Source organism: Pteronotus mesoamericanus, unplaced genomic scaffold (assembly GCF_021234165.1).
Source record: "Pteronotus mesoamericanus isolate MK-2021 breed Mesoamerican mustached bat unplaced genomic scaffold, CSHL_Meso_final contig_256, whole genome shotgun sequence".
In the NCBI taxonomy this organism is placed as follows: domain Eukaryota; kingdom Metazoa; phylum Chordata; class Mammalia; order Chiroptera; family Mormoopidae; genus Pteronotus; species Pteronotus mesoamericanus.
This window is the reverse complement of record NW_026555108.1, coordinates 4288339-4305851: the sequence shown is the minus strand read 5'-3', so window position 1 is coordinate 4305851 and position 17513 is coordinate 4288339. Positions and strand designations below refer to the sequence as shown.

At 39.0% G+C, this 17513-nt stretch overlaps 1 protein-coding gene across 1 annotated transcript in view; it reads right to left on the bottom strand.

Moving 5' to 3' along the window:
- EDA (ectodysplasin A) overlaps positions 1–17513 on the bottom strand; it is a 299496-nt gene that overhangs the window by 12995 nt on the left and 268988 nt on the right. Inside the window, exon 3 of the mRNA XM_054574265.1 lies at positions 619–642. Coding sequence (XP_054430240.1) covers positions 619–642 — 24 coding nt within the window. The remainder of the gene's footprint in view (positions 1–618; positions 643–17513) is intronic.

Here is a 17513-nt window from a genome sequence, read left to right as displayed (position 1 = left end):
GAATTGAGCGCAGGCCTGCGAACCAAAGGGTTCCTGGTTCGATTCCCAGTCAGGGCACATGCCTGGGTTGCAGGTCAGGTCCCCGGTAGGGGGCGGACGAGAGTCAAACACACATTGATGTTCCTCTCCCTCTCTCCTCTCTCTAAAAAGAAATATATAAAATCTTTAAAAAAAAAGAGAGAGAGTACTGACATCTCTCAAGAGGTAGTATACCTAGTCCCTACAAGCTACCTCAGGACTTCATTCATATCTGATCACTGACTTCATAATGGAAGGCAAAAAAAAAAAAAAGAAAAAAGAAGGGTAGGGGAAAGAGCAGAAAGAATAACAGAAAGGGATGGAAATGGAATTGTACGGAAGAAGCAGCAAAAAAGAAAAACAAAAGCAACTTTCATATGTTGCCAGAGCAGCAGTTCTCTCTTTCATGGATCATCACTGCTCCCTTTGGAAGCTACAACACTCAAGAAGGTCCCATGTGATTGAATAAAATAATGGACAACTAGCATTGAAAGACTAGGACATAAAAACCCAACTCCTTGGATATGGTTTTCTTCTAATTTTAGAAAACAGGTGACATAACAGCAATTTAAAAAAAATCAAATCAGGAACATAACTTACCCTTTTTCTTGTTTTTAACTGGACCTGCCACAAAGAGAAAATGGAAAATTAAGTCACTGGAAATTAACAGGAAATGTTTACTCTTTAATACAGTCACAAGAGGGACCAAAGACACTGCTAATTTGAGGGAGCCCCATGCCAACGATCAGGTGATTGGCGAGGTGTCCTCCAACCCTCAAACTTCCCAAGTCTGTTTCTTTTTTTCTGCCTGTTGAGAACAAGAAGGTTACAAGGAAGACTACTTCATAGAGAGAAGAAGAACGTCCTTTGGGTTGCCTTTGCAGTGAGCGAATGGCTGCTTCTCCATAGAGCTGAGTTGTCCAGAAACGCAGAACTCAACAATCTTAGGACGGCATTCCAATAATCCTGCGAGTCCTGAGATTGAAGAGTCACGCATTCAGGTGAGGAATTGATCTGAAGTCTCATGGGTTGAATCTGGAAGGAAAAAAGGGTCATTTTCACGGAAGGAGCAGAGCGGCGGCACTTTACACTTTTTAGTCACTTCCTTATCCTGATTGAAATGGTTAGTAATTAAAACAGTGCGACCGTTGTACATTCATGTGGGGGCCACATGCAGTGTCACTGTAATTTACCGTAAGTTAACAGACACTTTAAGAGAAGTGTCAACAGTTTTATTGACTATGAAATCACCAGCATTTTCTTGGGACTTACTTCCAAAGAAAGCATTTCTAATCAGTTGGGGGCACTCAGAAAACTGAAGGCTTTTCTCGTATAGTTAGGTGATAACCACTACACAGACATACACAGCTTAGGTGTCTCCTAGACAGGCTTTTCCCTCCTGGGGACATAATTCTCTTCATTCTGTAGATGCATTTGATGTTCTTGTCTGTCTGTCTTCTAAATTTTATTTCCTTTAGAAACAGGTATCTAAAATTGATTCCAAACTCTCATGAGGACACTGTTGGACAACATTAAACCACGGAGCTTAAAAAATAACACCAAGCATTTATTTGTATGTTGATCTATAGTTCATAAATCCTACTTCCATCTATCACCTCATTTTGTAACATCAGGCCTGCAGTGATGTTCCCTCTCAGAGCAGGCTCTATGAGAGGTTGGATCTGAGCAGGTCAGATCGGAAGTCAGTAAATCGCCAGCCTGGAGGGTTGCCAAGTGGGCTTATAACCAATGTCTGTGTGGATTTCCCTGGCAAAGGAATTTCCTACGCAACAGTAGGTACTATTATGTGCAAGGGTATCTTCCGTTGAGTTTAGCAACCTGCTGCACTTAAGGCCGTATACATCTGTATTCTTTTACCCTCCCTCTTCTACTTTTCTCATCTTCCCGTTTTTATTTTTATTTTCTAAAATGACCGTGTCACGAAGAGTGCTGAGAGCGACAGGGGCTCAAAGCCAGTCCTTTCTCCCACTTCACCTCGAGTCACTGAAGCGCTCTCAGAGCGACTGCTCAGCGGCCATTTGGCACATCCCTTGGGAAAAACGAGGACGACAGAGTATGGATGAGATTGTTATTAGGTTGTATCTTATTTCCCACAAGTGCTAGTGAGTAAGTACATCATCAGCTCAGCAGTAGAGGAGTTCCTTTTTGTTCTAACATAGCTCACCATGGCCAGTAAATAGTTCTTATGAGTTCCAACATGAACCTCTAATCTCTGGCTCTACAACCACCATACCCACTTCTTTTGCATGAGGCCCTTGTAGCTTTCCAGCTTCTAGAGAGAAAATGCTGAGGAGTGAGGACTAGACGACGCTAGGTATGAGACACTGGAACCAGAGCCAAAGCAGTGACCTCTGCTGAATTCTATAACCTTTTAGATATATTCACTCATTTTCTCCATGTGATTCAGACCCTTTCTCATACCTACTGCGAGTGTTGCTACTATCACATATCTGTTTCTATGGTAACAGGCGACATTTCTCTATCATTCCAATTCCCTGTTCATAACCATCATGCTTTGTGTAGGTAAAACCCATAAATGCATCAGAGTGGGAAAGAGAGCTGCGCAGTCCCTGGTACTGCTCTGATAGTACAATTGAATTCTGACAGGTTTTGATCAACGTGGGCAGGCAATTTGCTACCTGGCACTTAGAAAAGGGAGTCTTTGTGCCCTGTGACTCCCTGGTTGGTGCGACTCAGTGGATTAAGTGCCAGCCTGCAAACCAAAGGGTCACTGGTTTGCTTCCCAGTCAGGGCACATGCCTGGGTTACAGGCCAGGTCCCTGGTAGGTCCCGTGAGAGGCAACCACACATGGATGTTTCTCTCCCTCTCTTTCTCCCTCCCATCCCCTCTCTTTCTAAAAATAAATGAATAAAATCTTAACAAAAAAAGAAAGAAAGAAAGAAAAGGGGGTCCTGTAACAGCATCAGGGCCATGGAGGCCAGATTCCAGTCCTGACTCAACCACAAACTGACCACAGGGCAGGCAATCCTTTTCTTCTGATTCTTCATCTTCTAAATTAGGGAACGCTTTGTGTACTTTGTCTCTATTCAAGGCCTAGGGTTCTGATGAAGATAAATGAGATAATAAAGAAAGCTAACATTTATTGACTACATATGAGCAATGCACCTTGCTAGTTGCTTTCCATATCTCAGGTAGGTCTCATAACAATCCAGCGACGTAGGTATTGTTAGGCTTATTTTACCAATGAAGAGATGGATTAAATAAGTTGCACTAGCTCCCACAGCCCAGAGGTGTTTTAAGGGAAGCTGAAACCTCAGAAAGATTCCTATAATTCTAGATGTGTTTTGAAAACTTGAAAAGAAATGTATACACTTTCAGTTTCTGGTTTGACATGTCAGGAATGTGGAAGTGGTCACTCCTACACTCACAACAAGAAAACATCCGAGCAAACTTAAAAATCACCTATTGTTACATTAATCAGAGGATTGAAGTTAGAAGGCAAACTGCTGTTCTGAAAATGGAGAGACAGAATCACAGCTTACCAAGTATAGAAGCCTGCAGGTAAAGCCAGTATCAGTAAGAACATTGGAAAGTGTAATGGAAAGATTGCTAGAGGCTCAGTATGGACTAGCTTAAGAGCTAAAAACTCCAAGGGGGTCCAGTCTAAGTCACACTTTCATGAGTTTTACCTTTAAGAGACTTACCAGTTTCTCTCTGGGAAGACTATAGAAAAATTCCCTTGTACTTCTGTCAAGGGAGACAAAAGTAGCCATCGCGGTCCCTGCCTGGTGTGGCTCAGTGGGTTGAGCACTGGCCTGCGAACCAAAAGGTTGCCTGTTTGATTCCCAGTCATGGCACATGCCTGGGTTTTGGGCCAGGACCCTGGTTGGGGACATGTGAGAGGCAACCAATTGATGTTTCTCTCACACATAGATGTTTCTCTTCATCTCTTTCTCCCTCCCTCCCCCTTTCTCTAAATGATGCAATGTGAGGAGTTAGGAAAAAAACAAAACAAAACAAAAGTAGCCATTGTGAAATATACCCAGACCTCCTCTTTATTCCTTAACAAGGTTTTCCCTCAAGGAAAACTACCTCATTACAGCCTGACTGGGTTTCTACCCGAGTCTACTCAGGCAAAGGAAAAGACAATGAGACCTAACTATAGGACTACAGAACCTTAACAGACCTCCTGTGTAATAACAGGGGATCACAGCCACGAAAACTGCAAGTCTCAGACCGCTACTTAGGAGTTCCCAGGGACACTCAAAGACAATAAGAGGAGACTAAAACCAGAGCAACAGATAACATTTTAGCCTCTGACGCCACATCTACAGCAAATAGTAAACACAGCCAAACTCCTAGTCAGATGAACATAAAACTTTCAGGCCTACCCATCTCAGTTGAGTTTACCCAGCATAGCGCGTCCAATTTTCAGGCCCAAATGATAAGGCATACTAAAGAGCTAAAAAGAAACAGTCCGAAGAGACAAACCAAGCATTAGAACCAGACTCCGATATGGCAGATCATTTTGGAATGATCAGACCTGGAATTTAAAACTGTCATTAACATGCTAAGGGGGCGAAGGGAAAAATTGGATAATATGCACGAACAGATGGGTAATGCAAGCAGAGAGATAAAAAAAGCCTAAGAGAATCAAAAGGAAATGCTAACCCACATAAATATACTCAACTGATCTTTGACAAGGAGCAAAGAATACAATGGGACAAAGAGAGTCTTTTCAACAAATGGTGCTGGAACAACTGGACATCCACAAGTAAAACAATGAGTCTAGACACAGACGCCAGTTATGACAGGAACTGTCATTGTGGGTACAAACAAAAACAAAAACAAAAACAAAAACAGGAACCAACTCTTTGTTGTCAATACGAGACACAGTTAAATATAGAGACACAAGAGGATGAAAGTAAAGGGGTGGATAAAGACACACTATGCTGATACTAATCAAAAGATGACTTCAGAGCAAGAAAAATGATTTGGGATAAAGAGGGTCATTACATAATGATAGAGCGTTCAATTTTCCAAGAATACATAACAATCCTTGATGTGTATGTGCCTGACAACAGAATGTCAACATTGTGAGGCAAAAACTGAAGAATCCACTATTACAATTAGAGACTTCAGTATCCCTTGATCAGTAATGGAAATACCCATCCAGTAAGGATATAGTTGAACTGAATAGCACGATCAATCAACTAGAGTTAATGGGCATTTACAGAATACTTCATCCAACAACACGAAGATACACAGTCTCCTCAAGTTCACATGGGCCATTCACTAAGATAAATATTCTGTGTCATAAAGCACACCTTAAGAAACTTAAAAGCACAGATATGCTGACCTGGCTGTTGTGGCTCAGTGGACTGAGTGCTGGTTTGTGAACCAATAAGGTCACTGGATCCGTTCCCAGTCAGGGCACATGCCTGGGTTGTGGGCCAGGTCCCTGGTTGAGGGTGAATGAGAGACATCCAATCAAAAGCACAGATATCCTAAATTTATACACTCACATCACAATGGAGTTAAAATAGAAATCAATAACAGAAATATAGCTACCAAATCAGAGGAGAAAGAACTAAATGATTTTTGGAAAATATCTAATCTAAGCGTCCACTTTAAGAAATGAGAAAAGAAGAGCAAATTCAATCCAAAGAAAGCCTAAGAAAGACATAATAAAAATCAGAGCAAAAATAAATGAAATTGAAAACAGGAAAGCAACAGAAAAAGAAAACCAATGAAACCAAAAACTGGCCCTTTGAAAAGATCAGTAAAATGGATAATTCCCTCTCCAGGCTAACCAAGGAAGGAAGAGTGAAGATACAATTTACTAATATTAGAAAATGGAAAAAAAAAGGCCATTACTACTGATCCCATGGATACTACATAGGATAATAAAATAATATTAAGAACAACTCTATGCCCACAAATTTGATAAATTACATGAAATCAGCTAATTCCTTGAAAGACACAACCTATCAAAACTCACACAAGGAGAAATATACATAATCTGAATAGACAACGTACAACTGATAATCTCTCTGTATATTAAAGAAATTGAATACATAATCTCAATAGGTGTACATGTATTAAAGAAATTCAATCAATAGTTAATAACCTTCTACACCAGAAAACACCAGGCTCAGATAGTTTCACTGGAGAATTTTACCAAACAATTAAGGAAGGAATTATACCAATTCTCTACAACCTGTTTCAAAAAACAGAGGTAGAGGTGATTCTTTGTAACTCATTCCATGAGGCTAGCATTGCCCTAATTCCAAAGCCAAAGAAATTACAAGAAAAGAAAAGTACAGACCAATATCTTCCTTGAAAATAGATGCAAAATTCCTCCACAAAACATTGTATTAAGTCAAACCCAGCAATGTACTAAAAGAACTATGAACCATGACCAAGTGGGCTTTACTTCTGGTACACAAAGCTGATTCAACATTCAAAACTCAATTAACTTAATCCATCACACACCAACAGCCCAAAGAAGGAAAATCACATAATCTTATCAACAGATGCAAAAACATCATTAGACAAAATCCAACACCCACTCATGATAATAACCCTCATCAGATTATCAATAGAGAGGAACTTAATTTTATAAAATAAAGAAAGTCTAAAAAATCTACAGCTAACATCATATGTAATGCTGAGAAATTAGATGCTATCCCTTCTAAGACTAAGAACAAGGCAAAGATGTTCCTTCTCACCACTCCTATTCAACACCACACTGGAATACTTAGCTTTGCAATAAAGCAAGAAAAGGAAATAAAAGGTACACAGATAAGGAAGGAATAAATAAAGCTGTCCTCATTTTCAGATGATACAATTTTCTACATAAAAAATTTCAGAGAATTAACCAAAAAACTAAAACTAATAAAGAAATAAGGCTAAGGGATAAAAGCCTATTATGCAAATGTCAACTGCTTTCCTATATACCAGAAATGCACAACTGGAATTTAACACTAATAAAAACCAAACTATTTATATTAGCACCAAAAGAGGGAGAAATATAGGAGTATAAATCAAACAAAATATGTGCAAGATTAATGAGGAAAACTATAAAACTCTGATGAAAGAAATCAAAACCAAATGCTTATGGATAGGAAGAGTCAATATTTTTAAGATGTCATTTCTATTCAACTTATAGATTCAACACAATCCCAGTCAAAATCCCAGAAATTTACTTTGTGGATATTAAAAAAAAACCCAACTACTTCTGCAGTATATATGGTCAGGAAATGGACTCAGAATATCTATCATAATATCCAAATCAAGAACAAAGTTGGAGGGCTGACCTTACCTGATTTAAGACTTAGCATAAAGCTACAGTAATCAAGACAGTGTGGTATTGGTGGACTACTAGAAATATACATTAATGGACCAGAGTAAAGGGCCCCAAAATATAGCTTAACAAATAGTCAACTGGAGAAAAGGAGAAAAGGCAATCTGATGGAGAAAAAAATAGTATTTTTTTTTTTACTACAAATGGTGCTGTTATAACTGGACATCTACATGCAAAAAACAAAAATTAAAAAGAATCTAGGCACTGACCTCACACCTTTCTCTAAAATGATCTCAAAATGGATCACAGACCTAAATGTAAAACACAGAACTCTAAAACTGCTATAAAATAACATAGGAGAAAACTGAGCTAACTTTGGTCTTGGCACTAGGTTTTTAGGTGGAACTCCAAATGCACACTCCATAAAAGAAAAAAAAATTGGTTAAGTGAGTCAAAAGACGAGCCACACACTGGGAGAAGATATTTCTAAAACACATACTGGATAAAGGAGTAAGTCCAAAATATACAAAGAACTCTTACAACTCAACAATCAGGAAATAAACAATCTACTTAAGACAAGGGCAAAAGATCTCTAAGATACTTCACTTGAGAAAGCTATACAGTTTGCAAGTAAGCATTATGATATTCAACATCATATGCCATTAGGGAAAAGCAAATTAAGACAATTAGATAGCACTACACACTTATTAGAATGGCTAAAATCCAAAACACCAACCATGCTATATGCTGGCAAGGACATAGAGCAATAGGAACTCTCATTCATTGCCAGTGGGAATGCAAACTGGTACAGCCACTCTGTAAGATAGCCTGGCAGTTTCTTACAAAGCTAGACATGGTCTTAGCACAGAAACCAGAAATTACATTCTTAAGTATTTATCCAAATTTGTTGAAGACTTATGTTCACATAAAAACCTGTATCTGAATTGTTATACGATCTTTATTAGTAATTGCCAAAATTGGAAACAACCAAGATGTTATTCAATAGGTGAATGGATAAACAAACTGTGGTCCATCTATACAATGGAATATTACTCAGCAATAAAAAGAAGCAACCTATCGCCCTGGCTGGTGATGCTCAGAGGTTTGAGTGCTGGCCAGCGAACCAAAGGATCGCCAGTTGGATTCTCAGTCAGGGCACATGCCTGGGTTGAGGGCCAGGTCCCCAGTAGGGGTCGCGTGAGTGGCAACCACACACTGATGTTTCTCTTCCTCTTTCTCCCTCCCTTCCCCTCACTTTAAAAATAAATAAATAAAATCTAAAGGAAAAAAAAAAGTGACCAATCAAGGCGCGAGAAGACACAGAGGAGCCTTAAATGCATATTGCTAAGTGAAAGGAGCAAGTATGAAAAGGCTACATGATGTGCGACTCCAATCATATGATATTCTGAGGGAAAGGTAAAAGGATGGAGACAGTAAGAAGACCAGTGGTTGCCAAGGGTAGGGGGATACAGAGTATATCGCAACTCTATTTCTGCTCAGTTTTCCTGTAAACCTAAAACTGCTCTAAAACATAGTTTATTAGTTATGGAAATAAATTTATAAAACACCCATTAGTGTAAGAGTAACACTGAAATGCCTGTAGTTCAACACGGACCTCTAAGGCCGGGCTCTGTGCCCACCACACTCTGCTTCCGCATACCTGTTCCCCTGTACTTCCCTCTGAAGTGCCCTTGTCCAGTCTTTCCCTCAAGGCCTAGTCGTCCTTTAACACCCAGCTCAGGTAACAGCCCCTATGTGTTCATAGAAGAAATTGTCACACTTACCAATTTTCTGATTATGTAACTGTTACATTTACTATTGGATTGGCCAAAAAGTTTGTTTGTTTCTATAACACAGCTCTAGTAGCGCTTAGTTGTCTTTCATTTGATCCAATTGTGTTAGATTGTATTGTGACAGCTCTCATATCAGTGTGTATTAAAAAAAAAAGATCAAAATTGGTAAATTTTTGTGTGGCCATTTTAATATTGAACATAGAAGATTCGACATATTATGCTTTATTATTTCAAGAAAGGGAAAAACGCAACTGAAATGCAAAAACATATTTGTGCAGTGTATAGAGAAGGTGCTGTGACGGATCGAACGTGTCAAAAGTGGTTTGTGAAGTTTCATGCTGGACATTTCTCACTGGACAATGCTCCACGGTCGGGAAGACCAGTTGAAGTTGATAGCGATCAAATCAAGACATTCATTGAGAACAATCAATGTTATACCACATGGGAGATAGCCAACACACTCAAAATATCCAAATCAATATAGATATTGATGAAAAATAAAAAATGCGTCTTTTATTTTAAGGAAAAAAAACACAAGGACTTCTTTGGCCATTCCAATAGATTGTTAACTACTTGAGAGAAAAGTCTATGCCTTATCCACCTCTGTATCTCCAGCATCTAAAAGCATTTCTTTCATAGTAGGTGCTCAATACACTGTTTGTTGAATGACTACATAAATAAATGACTGAAGGAAAAGGTAATGTTGGGATATGAGGAAAGTATCTTCTGACTCCAAATTCATTGTACCTTCTACTGAATCAGTCATGCTAAGGCCAGCAATAATAATAGCGTAAAAAATTGCCCATTTAAAAATGAGCATGATCCTACCAACTTTTAGAGCTGTTTTGCAGGGTAAATAAGTGAAAGTGATGTGCTTATAACAGGTACTCAATACATGTTTATTTAATTTCTTTTGTTCTTTGGTTATACAGGTAGTAGGCTTTATGGCTTCAAGACTTCCGCCAGTTATATACAAAACAACACCAAAGAACTGGACAGGGCAAATGTTTCTTCAGTACGCAGTGAAACGATATGAGGGAAGTAAGGACACTGGCTGCCAGACGCGGAGGTATAGGATTGAAAATTTTTACTTAAAAAAAAAAGCAACCTTCAACATAGACTTTATTTTCAAATCTTGTAACCTTAAGAGTTTATTTCATGTTCTGTCTCACACCATGAGAACTGTAAACAGAGAGAATGCACAGATGTGTGTGTCAAGTTCAATACGTTGGAAGAAGATGGAAGCTGTTAGCTTCAAAGAGTGAGAACTTTGAATGAGAACCACATGGAATGCCCATGCTCAGAGCCTAGCTGGCTATTCTAACGTCTGCTCTAATCATGACAAAATGGCAAAAACAGGTAAGACTGTGCAAGGTTACTCTCGCCCCAGCCCACCTCATCTGAATCTCTGAAAGGATTTCTGATAGGAGCACGCTTGTGTTCTCCACCTAAGGATTTCCCCAGCAGCCCTTGCAGCACGGGCTCATGCCTGGGGGCTTCAGGCTCCAAAAGCACAACTTAAGTTACGATCAGCTGCAAAACTTTTCTGGCCCAGTTCTGGTCTGGTTTGGGAAAGATGTAAAAAAAAACCAAAAACTTACAAGTCCCACTGATGGCTGACATTTCAGAAACTTAATGGTCTCTCAAAATTCCACGAGGTATGTGCTTCTCTATTACCAAAGGTGTTCCCAAATGCAGAAGTGTGTATTCTTGCTAAGGAAATATTTTGCAATACTGAGTCTTTGGTCACGTTAATGGTTAGGATGAAAAAGCCAGTCCTAAGAGCAACAATCTCTGAAGAGAATTAGCAAGATGAAAGGAATGACTGCGGGGTTTAGGGCAGTATATTTCACACCATATTTTAGTGACCAGTACGGTCCTGTGTGATATTAATAGATGTTCATAGAAAAAGGATTCCTTGGTCAAAAAGAGTTTGGGAAACAGGGTTAAGGAAAAATAAACAGTCCAGGTGGGGGCGTGTGGGAGGCAGCTGACTGATGTTTTCCTTGCACATCAATGTTTCTCTCCGAATCTTTCTTCCCCCTTTCCCATCTCTCTAAAAATAAATAAGTGAAATCTTTAAGAAAAAAAAAGAAAAATAAACAGATTTCTTCACTAAAGACCTCTCAGATCTTTTAACATGCAAAAAGGAAATATGATTCTCCAAAATGGAATATGAAATGCAGCATTTCCCAAACTTAAGTTGGACACAGAACTTTTATCAAGAAATATCTATCTCTTGTTGAACTAATGTTCCAGATTATACTGTTGTGGAAAGAGCATTAGCTTTGTATTCTTTCACAACTTGGTTTGAATTCTATTTGTAATATTCAAAAGGTGTATGACCTTGGGCAGGGTACTTTACTTTCTGAATCACTTTACAAATTTTTTTACAAAAGATTTTATTTATTCATTTCTAGAGAGGGGGAAGGGAAGGAGAAAGAGAGAGAACTGTCAATGTGTGAGAGAAACATCGATGTATAGGAGAAATATCTATCGGTGTCCTTTTGCATGCCCTCAAGTGGAGACGTAGCCCGCAACCCAGGCATGTGCCCTGACCAGGAATCGAACCAGCGACCTTTTGGTTCACAGGCCAACGCTCAACCCATTGAGCCATACCAGTCAGGACTGAATTGCTTTTTTTTTTTTTTTATTTATGAAAATTGGGACTATAATATTTATCTCTAAAGGGATAGCAGGAGGACTGAGTGAGATAATGCACACTACTTAGCACACTGCCTGGCACATAAGGGCACTCAATAAAGAACAGCTATAATTATCACATTCATTTTTCATTACCATTGCTATCAAGCCACATACCTACCTGACAGGCCTGCCTAAACGGCTTCAAAATAGAAATATAGCCTGAGGACTCAAACAGCTATATTTCTGACTGTTTCGGGAACTCAGTGTAGGAGAACTGGACTAAGTTATCCAGAGATATTAGCTTTATCATTTATTTGCTATAGGACCTTAGGAGAATCACTTCACTACCTGCCAAATATAGGTATAGGCGAGATAGCCTCTTACTCTAAAATTTTGTGAACCTGAGCTCTAAAATGCTCTAAGAGATTTACAATTCTATCGTGGAAGAAATCTGTGCTACAGGTTAAACCCAATTATAAAGGATGGTCCTGCATAACAAAGCTATTTTTATGATCCAGCAGATGGCTGGCAGAAACAGTGCTTTGCCAATCTGGTTACAATGAACTCTGTATAGTGAATAATTCTGTATAACAATTGCTTTCTCTGGTCCTTGGCCCCCAAATCGTCACTCTCTAACATCATTCTAACGCAACTAAAAAACTTGATTATGTGTTGTTTTCATTGTAGAAAGAGAGAGGGAAGCTGAGTTAAGCTCAGCTATAGTATTTCTCGCTGAGACGTTTATGCCCAATTTCATTATTTTATAATTGAGAAAACAGTAGAGGAGAGGTTGAATAACTTGTCAGGGGTCACACAGCCAGTAAGTGGCAGAGCTTTGAATGGGTGTCTCGACTAAATGATTCATCATCTGTGGACTTAGACATTTCACTGAATGAACATACATAAAAAGGTTAAATAAAACAAGAACAAGCTACTATAGCAACTCTTATGTTTATGCTTCTCAACCTAGCAAGATGTGCATTTACCACTATCCTTTATCCCTGAGTGCAAGTCCTATTCACAGAGTAGTCCCTCTACCTCCATGGTGCATGGTGACACATCTAGGGCATAATAACTTTTGCTGGAGAATTTCAAGTAAAGGTTTTTTGAGCGTGTAAATAAATTACATCTGTTGATATCTTTGAACACACGCACAGCATCTCCCACAAAGGCTTTCATTAGTCAAGTATGTTGGTGTCTTATGGAACTGCCATATTCCCTCCTTCGAACCCAATGTCCATTGCTTTTCAAGACTGTTATGAAGAAAGTTGCCGTAAGTGGCAAAAATGAAAGATTTTACACCAGAAAACCTGTCCAAGACATCTTATACACATGGTACTCTTCAGAAGTTTCAGGAATTACTTTTTCCCTTGCAAGGATATTGAATATGTAACCATAAGCCACAGAACTGCATCCAAGTCCCAGCTCTGCCACTTATTAAGTGCTGCATGACTGAGCAGATTGCTTCATCTCCTGGGGTAGAATCTCATTTGTAAAATGGTGATACAAAGTTGTAAGGATTATAAAAGATATAAAAAGCATGTACAAGACAGTCTTTAGGCACTCAATAAATACAAGTTTAATTCTCTGCAAAATGTCACAACTATATAAATTTCATTCATCCAAAACCCAAGCATACAGAAAGCTAAAATAACGAAGCCTTTTGATTTAATGTGAATTGGTGTTCAGAATTATGATCCGAAGGCACAGCAAGATACTGAATATGGCCTTGGGGGATTTATTTTCCTGGAGAATTTTGTTTTCTTTTCAATTAATTCTTTCAGTTATATTCAACTCTTAAATGTTGCTTGAACACAAGGAGTTTGCTACTGTATTTCTACTACATAGAATGGACAATGTAAGACATGTATACCTTGATGATCTTTCTTATTTATCATATCTTTTCAATCAATTATCTTGGTTTTTTCCCCCTAGCTTTAGAATCGTATCTGTAAATAATAATAGTTTGCATATTGTCCCAATAGCTATGCTTCTTAATTCAGTTTCTTGCCTTATTGCATTGGCTAGAACATCAAGAATAAAGCTGAACATCAGCAGTTATAATGCTTTGTCTTATAACTGATTTTGGAAGGAATGCCTCTATTCTATTTACCGTTAAGTACTATGATATTTATTAGGCTAAGAAATTCTTTATCACATTAAATATTGTCCTTTTATTCTTAGTTTCTAAGAATGATCAGAAAAGTGTGTTACATTTTTATCAAATGCCTTTGTGACACCTGATTTGATCATATGATTTATAGCCTTTGAGCTGACAATGTGATGTGAACTTAAGCGATTTCCTATTATTGAACCACATTTGCTTTTCTATGATAGAACCTACAAGCCTATTTGATGTAGGGTTTGACGTGCTGGTAGTTTATTTAGGATTTTTATGTGAAGCATCTTTAGTTTCTTCTTTGGTACTATTTTTGGAATGGTCCATTAGCAGGATTATACCAACTTCATAAAAAGAACTAGGAATTATTCTTTCTCTTTTTTAAAAATTTATTTATTGATTTGTGAGAGAGGGAAGAAGTGCGGGGGCGGGGAGAGAGAGAGGGAGAGATTGATTTGCTGTTTGACGTATTTATGCATTCATTGTTTGATTCTTGTATGTGCCTGGCCTGGGGATTGAACCCACAACCTCCACATATCAGGATAACATTCTAATTAACTAAGCTACCCAGCCATGGCTATCCTTTTCTTTTTATGCTCTACAAAAGTTTATAGAATACGAGAAGTAGTTGTTGTGTAATATCTAGATTTGGGCCTAACTCCTTTGTTTGGGTGGTTTTTCTCCCTGGTAGAAAAAAAAAGTACAATAGCCTTCATTTAAAAAACTTACTGCCATTCTTAGTTTGTAGTATTTCCTTGATGGACAACTGATACATGACCTCAGTTTTGTTGTGTGTGTGTTTTTTAAAGATTTTATTTATTTATTTTTAGAGAGAGGGGAAGGAAGGGAGAAAGAAAGGGAAGGAAACATCGATGTGCCAGAGATAGACTGATCATTTGCCTCTTGCATGCCCCTAACTGGGGACCTGGCCAGCACTCCAGGCATATGCCCTGACCTGGTATCAAACAGAAGGCATTTTGGTTCACAGGCCAGCACTCAATCCACTGAGCCACACCAGCCAGGGCATGCTGTTGTTTTTTCTTAACAGTTTACCCAGCCATAATAACTGAAAAAAAAAATCCATTAATCTCTTATCGGATTTCTGTGAACTTTTATTTCAGGTACCAATGTCATTGCCACTGGAGGAATCAGATGTGAGAAGAATGGAAGGAGAGGTGTGGACGGAGGGAAGAGGATGCATGGATTCAAGGAGCATGAGACATGAAGTCTGGGAAGTTTGCTCTGGAAACGTTTGTGCAATGGGAGGGATGAAGCTTAAATTGCTCTGTGGAGGAGGACTAGTTGTCAGCCAAGGTGACTAATGTGGGAGTTGGAGAAGGAAATATAATTTCAGTATTTATCACCATCCATTAATATTTACATAATTATTGGCAAGTCTTCATTTCTTAATGCACAACTATAACTGAAACAGACCTCTTACAGCAATGTAGTAATTAGATTTACAAAGTGAAGGTACTGAGCCCACATGGCAAGGACCGTATATGTCCTTGTGAAGCTGTTTGTGGAAAGGTCTTTGCCTTTTGTCTTTGGGAAATTTAGCTCTTCGGACCTTTTCCCACCTTTAAAGGGCTTGCTGTCTGTATAGGCACAAACAGAAGTGAGGAGCACACTAGACACCAGGCTGTGACTGAAAGCCATGGTGACAGGTTGTCAGAATCATGAGTTACAGTTACTGTTAATAATTTGAGAAGTCAGGGCTCGGGAAAGTGCCCTATATCTAGAACAGAAATAGGCTGCAAAGTCCACTCGCCTGAACAGGTTTGGATAGGCTTAACACTGTATCTTTCTAATCGGTCCCCTCTTTTTCTCTACCCTTTCCTTTTCTAGCAAGGTTCCCACTTGTCTACTTTGCTGAGAGCATCTGGGTCAGTAACTTTCCTTGGATACTTGATTTTTATTTCCTCTGAGTTACAGGGCTGTTATAAACGCTATCTTGGCTGTGATTCTGTGGGGTCTGATGCAGAGCCTAGACTGAGCATCTGGAAAATCCCAAGTTTCACCCTTTTACACCAAAACCTGTCACACTATCTTTGACAAATAACTGGATGGAAGTGTCTCTGCTTCATGAAGACTCTATTGCTTCTGGCCCTAGTGATTTCCCCTCCTGGAATTGAGGACGGAGGTTAACAAAACACAACAACTAACTAAAATTGCCTTTTCATAGAAATTTATATAAAAAAGTTGAGCATGTTATTTAAGGAAACTATTTTTAAACAAAGCCCCCCTCTGCGTTACCCCAACAGTCTAGTGCTGGCTCTTCCCATTCCAAGGAATGAGGTCATGCTTTATGGGACACATCTGCTTCTGAGGATATTACTGCACTGAGCGCAGAACATGACTTCATTAGAGGGAACAGTGGACCAGAGAGATTCAACAGAAGATCTGCATATGTGACACCAAAAGCAAAAGGAGCCAGTTGAGATTCTCCCCTAAGTCTCTCGCCTTAAGATCTGGTGATTTCACTCGCTATGACCTCCTTTTGCTTTGAAATCATAAACTATGCATGAGAACTTCCAGAAGACTGTAACTCATAGTAACACCACCTGTATTTGTAAATAGAGAAGCTGTCTTCTCTCAGGGGATTGGACGGATTACACTCTGGGAAGAGACCAGGTGTTTAAAACTCCAGGGTTGCTACCGAACGCACACCCACGCAGAGTAAGCTCTGTTGTAAAGAAGCATTGTTTCAGGCAGCACTGCAAATGCATACGATGACATCTTTCCATTCTGAGAAGCAAATTCATAATGATGGCAGGGATTTCGGCTTTCCAGGAAGATGATTTACAGAGCGGTGTTATAGGATTTTTGACATATGTTGTTTATAACCTTAATTTTTTCAAATGAGCAAGTCTAATAAATCTGTTACCTACTAACCAAGCTCCGGTCTACTTGCATCTGTTCCCATTTTATTTGATTCTCCAAAGAAGTTTCAATAGACAGCTAAATATTTTGGTGTCATTCATAGTCTTATGTTCCTATTGACTAAGACTTTTCAAAGAAAACCCTTAAAAATCACGAGCATTTTAAAAGGCAGTAATTGCTGGTTTAGTTTACCAGGCTTTGTTTCGAAGGAATCATGATGCAGCTGGAATCACATAAGTGGAAGGGAATGTTAAGAGATCATGTGGCCAGGACCCCTTGACCTAGGAGGGGTAGGAGTTTGGAACATTATGAAAGGCTGGTTTGCAACCTCTTGCTGTAACCTGCTTTAACCCTGAATCCGACCCAGGGTCAAGAAAGCATTATTGGCATATAATGAAAATTGTTATTGCTACAACAACAGCTCATTGCCTATTGTTTATTTCATGGCACAAATGGAGAACAACCTGTCTTAGTCTTCAACATTACCTCCTGTGCAATTGGAAAAAAACAAACCACAAATGTCCAGCTTTCTTTGATCTGAAACACTGGAGCTCTTTTCTGCCATCTTCCCAAGATCCAGTTTTCTAGCCTTTTAGTCATATGGATTGTTCTTTTCCAGAATTTCTTAACTTAACAACCATTTTCTGACTGCCTCCCATGTGCAATGTATTGGTGCTGTTTCAAGCAAAGTGGGTCCCACATCTGGCCGTGTTTAAAGAATCGCCTGCAGAGGATTTTAAAAATACAGATTTCTGGGCCTCATCT